The sequence below is a fragment of the Chanos chanos genome, chromosome 1 (genome assembly GCF_902362185.1).
Source record: "Chanos chanos chromosome 1, fChaCha1.1, whole genome shotgun sequence".
NCBI lineage: Eukaryota > Metazoa > Chordata > Actinopteri > Gonorynchiformes > Chanidae > Chanos > Chanos chanos.
Genome location: NC_044495.1, coordinates 58,069,565 through 58,074,182, shown reverse-complemented (window position 1 = coordinate 58,074,182; position 4,618 = coordinate 58,069,565). Strand labels below are relative to the sequence as shown.

General features: G+C 44.0%; 1 protein-coding gene across 9 annotated transcripts; it reads left to right on the top strand.

Annotated features, from left to right (window-relative positions):
• Window positions 1-213: 213 nt before the first annotated feature.
• On the top strand, window positions 214-3,129 carry tubb2b (tubulin, beta 2b). Of its 9 annotated transcripts, none has more exons than XM_030790129.1 (5): window positions 214-314; window positions 1,449-1,557; window positions 1,666-1,776; window positions 1,897-1,976; window positions 2,835-3,129. In XM_030790129.1, the coding sequence occupies exons 1-5, from the start codon at window positions 258-260 to the stop codon at window positions 2,955-2,957; spliced, it is 480 nt and encodes a 159-aa protein (XP_030645989.1). In that variant the 5' UTR covers window positions 214-257; the 3' UTR covers window positions 2,958-3,129. The 9 variants fall into 9 exon arrangements, with proteins under 9 accessions (XP_030645989.1, XP_030645973.1, XP_030645981.1 ...); XM_030790113.1 differs by having other exon boundaries at window positions 1,897-1,988; window positions 2,595-3,129; XM_030790121.1 differs by having other exon boundaries at window positions 1,897-2,019; window positions 2,746-3,129.
• The last annotated feature ends 1,489 nt before the right edge of the window (window positions 3,130-4,618 follow it).

Sequence of the window (4,618 nt, the reverse complement as noted above, 5' to 3'; positions counted from 1 at the left end):
CCCGTTTGCGTTCAGTTTGAATGGCAAACGGTTAAAGCCAATGGGCATTGCACGTTACGACTTTGATTGATTTAAGCAGCGTTCAAACAGGGGCGTTCTGAAATTCTAGCCAATGACTTACTGATACATACTAGCGCATCCGGTAAGGGGCGGGAACAGAAATGTCTATTAATATGTGGGAAGTCAGACGAAAGTGCTCATTTGAAGAAAAGAAAGGATTTTAAGGCTACCAAAGTTACTCTACCTCCAAATCAAAAATGAGGGAAATCTTACATCTTCAAGCAGGACAGTGTGGTAACCAGATCGGAGCTAAAGTAAGTGTTGTTCGGAGATTTAAAAAAAAAAATCTTGAACATTTTTTCGTTATTTATCCTTGGGTTTTTTTGTATTAGGTTAATTGCACATACCCATCAACTGAATAAGTCTATTAAACTAGTGATGACGTATTGTAGATCCTAATAAAAGCGTTCATATAACAAAAAGCGAGGATAAGATGGTTTTACATAAAGGCACCGTAGCCCGCCGGCAATGAATGAAAAGTGGGTCATTATTAACCATGTGCCTCCTTATTTTTTTTTCCCTCTGTGGCTGTAAGATGCATAAGCGAGCCGCATTGCGAATAAGCAACTAGAACGGTGCAGCGCGTTGATATAAACGACTTGTAACTCTTTTTTTTTCTCCCTCCTTGTAAAAAAATAACGAACTCTGGACTCCTTTGGGTGGGGATTTTCCTTTGTCAAACGCACTGCAGCGAGGCAGAAGAGGAAGTTGATTAACAGAATAATTCATATGTCGCCGATTTTCATATTAAGACTAGCATTATTTAACCGAGGTAAATTCCTCACTATGTTTTAGTTCCACCATGAACAATTAATTTGTTTTTAGATTTTACCATATGGGGCCCACTTCCCCACTAGCGCACAGCGCGGATGTAGGTGGCGCCGGTTGCATGAGTGACGTATGCAGAATTTTCAAAAACTCATAGCCTGTGGATTTTAGCCAACCGGTGTCAATGCCGCGCGCGCGACTTTTTTCAGTCTCACGAGTGGAGGAGGGGTTTGACTTAAAAAAAAAAATGTTTTCGCGGTCGAGACATCCATTAGAAATAACGTTTCTAAAATTCGTCGTTTCATCCGAACACGTGTTCTTTGATGGTGGAGCTTGTTTGGAACTACTTTATGTCGTTACGCATCGCAGTATAATTGGGCTCCGATGCAAAACGCATTATTCTTGATTATGGATTTCAGTAATCGATTACCTCGATTTTGAATAATGCTCATTTGCCTGATCAAGCGTTCGCAATGCAAATGCAACCGATTACAACAGATTATGTGAAATATTCAACAGAATATAGAATACACTGTTTGCTATAATTTAGATTCTGTCGCTATAATTTTAGATTTACCATAAATGTAATTACCCCCCCCCCCCCCCCCCTCCTTTTGCAGTTCTGGGAGGTTATCAGCGACGAGCATGGCATTGACCCCACAGGCACATACCATGGCGACAGCGATCTCCAGCTGGACAGAATCAACGTCTACTACAATGAAGCATCTGGTGGGTTTTTTCAGTGTTCTGTATCTGGGGTACAGAGAAGTATTGTCTGGGTATTTTGTTAGAGTCCTCGCCCATTTTCTCATAATTCTATCGATCAATCTGTTTTAGGTGGGAAATATGTGCCCCGTGCTGTGTTGGTGGACTTGGAGCCTGGTACCATGGACTCCGTGAGGTCTGGACCATTTGGACAGGTCTTCAGGCCCGACAACTTTGTGTTCGGTACGGATCGCGCAGGAGAATTCTTTTTTTTCTCCCCCCCCCATGTGAGGAAGAGGTGTAATTACATTTTAACGTTGGCTAAGCCCATTGTGTTTTAACTTTCATGCTTTGATTCAACAGGTCAGAGTGGTGCTGGAAACAACTGGGCCAAGGGTCATTACACAGAGGGAGCAGAGCTGGTGGACTCTGTTCTGGATGTGGTGAGGAAAGAGGCAGAAAGCTGTGACTGTCTACAGGGTTTCCAGCTCACCCACTCCCTGGGCGGAGGCACCGGATCCGGCATGGGTACCCTCCTCATCAGCAAGATCCGCGAAGAGTACCCTGACCGCATCATGAACACGTTCAGCGTGGTTCCCTCTCCCAAAGTGTCCGACACCGTGGTCGAGCCGTACAACGCCACGCTGTCCGTCCACCAGCTGGTCGAAAACACGGACGAGACCTACTGCATCGACAACGAGGCCCTTTACGACATCTGCTTCCGCACGCTCAAGCTCACCACGCCCTCTTACGGCGACCTCAACCACCTCGTCTCCGCCACCATGAGCGGCGTCACGACCTGCCTCCGTTTCCCGGGCCAGCTCAACGCAGACCTGCGCAAGCTGGCCGTCAACATGGTACCTTTCCCCCGTCTCCACTTCTTCATGCCCGGCTTCGCGCCCCTCACCAGCAGGGGGAGCCAGCAGTACCGCTCCCTCACTGTCCCAGAGCTCACCCAGCAGATGTTCGACGCCAAGAACATGATGGCCGCCTGCGACCCGCGCCACGGCCGCTACCTCACCGTCGCCGCCATCTTCCGCGGCCGCATGTCCATGAAGGAGGTGGACGAGCAGATGCTGAACGTGCAGAACAAGAACAGCAGCTACTTCGTGGAATGGATCCCCAACAACGTCAAGACCGCGGTCTGTGACATCCCTCCCCGCGGCCTGAAAATGGCCGCCACCTTCATCGGCAACAGCACCGCCATCCAGGAGCTGTTCAAGCGCATCTCCGAGCAGTTCACCGCCATGTTCAGGCGCAAGGCTTTCCTCCACTGGTACACGGGCGAAGGCATGGACGAGATGGAGTTCACCGAGGCCGAGAGCAACATGAACGACCTGGTGTCCGAGTACCAGCAGTACCAGGACGCCACCGCCGAAGAGGAGGGAGAGTTTGAGGAGGAAGGAGAGGAAGAATTGGCTTAAACCCTGTCTGTCTTGTATCTGTGTCCATGTTCCAGGCTGTATAATTTACTGACATGCAAGAAAAACCCTTTCCAAAGCTGTTTTTTCTTCCTTTTTTTTTTTATGTGTTTGTCAGTTCTGCTGTTCTGATTCCTTGTCCTGTACAGAAACATGCCATTAAAAAAAAACAAAACTTTTTGTTAATCTGTTGTGTGATCTGTTTTTAAAGCGTGTGTGTTAGAGCTCCTGGTTTAACCAGGAAAATTACTCAGGCCGTGTTGTCACAGTGAAAGTTAACTTGAATCTGGTCCAGCCTGTTTTTGAAGGCTGTAATAACTTCAGCCTCTAAAACATCCAGCCGCATACTTAGGCTGAGCAGCTCGGGATTCTAATCCTTGACTTGCTGTTTCAGCCATTTGAGTGGATAAACAGAATTACAGCAATAAAATTTCACAAAAGCTTTTCTCATTTTGTGTGAAGAAGTAACATGCATTCAGACGCATTAAACCTCAAAGGGTGGTGGGGGGGAGGGGGGCAGAGCACAACACAAACCTGGTGTGAAGACACCACCTTTTTTTTTAAACTAAGTCATGTGAATAAAAGCTTTCTGGACAGAACTCCAAGAGCTTTCAGATTATTCTATTTCAGTTGCTTATAATCTCAGAGGATCATTTAATTGGTATTTAAGCATTCATACTTGGCATTGAAGATGTAAACACAGAAGCCACTGGGAAAATTGTTTTATTCTGACTGTAATGGTTGAAGATCACTTGTTAGTTCTGTGGGAATATATTTTGAAATGGAACAGAAGTATTGAAAGTACAATGACGGCACTTTAGAGGCCCACATCTATAAAATGTCCTAGGTGTACTGTAAATATTTAGACAGTAAAATTCAGTTCACAAACGTCACCTGTTCTAACACATACAGTACAACTATTACATAATCTCTGGTCAAAGACATCTGGAGTTACCAGTTACAGAGAAACAAATGCAAACAGCCTGAGAAAAGTAAGAAATGGCTTTTCGGTTCAAACTTTACACTACAGTTTTCACATCTATGATCGTCACTGTTCAGGACAAAAGCTCCCTGAGCAGCTATTGGCAGGCATACAGACTTTAGCTCTCTACCATACAGATTTAAAACAATAATAATAATAATACATTTTGTCAGTTGTACAGCAGATGGATTGTTTGCATCTTTGTTAGTAAAGTATACTCTTATCATGAGATAGCTGGTACAAAAGCCTAGAGGAGACAAGTTCATTTTAAGTAAACCATGTAGGGTTTTAGATAGATAGATGGATAGGTATGTAGATAGATAAATAGATAGATAGGTATGTAGATAGATAAATAGATAGATAGGTGTGTGTGTGTGTGTGTGTGTGTGTGTGTGTGTGTGTGTGTGTTAATATAAAAATCACCAAATCAGATCGTTGTAAGTGCACCATGTCTAGACGCCATAGTGGGTCCATTTCATGTGCTTTTATTCAGTTATTTGTGCATTTTAGCACACATTACTTTCAGATTAATATACATTACATTTAAAAAGTGAATTATGCATTTATTTGTTATTTTGCTTGACAAACATTAAGCATAATTGTTTGATGAAAGACTTTATGAAATCTTTTTATTTTTCTTACCAGAATATATCGTCTTTATGCCAGAAGATGGCGCTGTTGT

What these genes read in the sequence shown, in the direction of transcription:
- tubb2b (XM_030790069.1), top strand. Translation starts at nt 258, where the DNA reads ATGAGGGAAATCTTACATCTTCAAGCAGGACAGTGTGGTAACCAGATC. An exon ending in GTAACCAGATCGGAGCTAAA is followed by an intron (nt 315 to 1,448) that starts GTAAGTGTTGTT and finishes CTCCTTTTGCAG; the next exon opens with TTCTGGGAGGTTATCAGCGA. An exon ending in GCCCGACAACTTTGTGTTCG is followed by an intron (nt 1,777 to 1,896) that starts GTACGGATCGCG and finishes TTGATTCAACAG; the next exon opens with GTCAGAGTGGTGCTGGAAAC.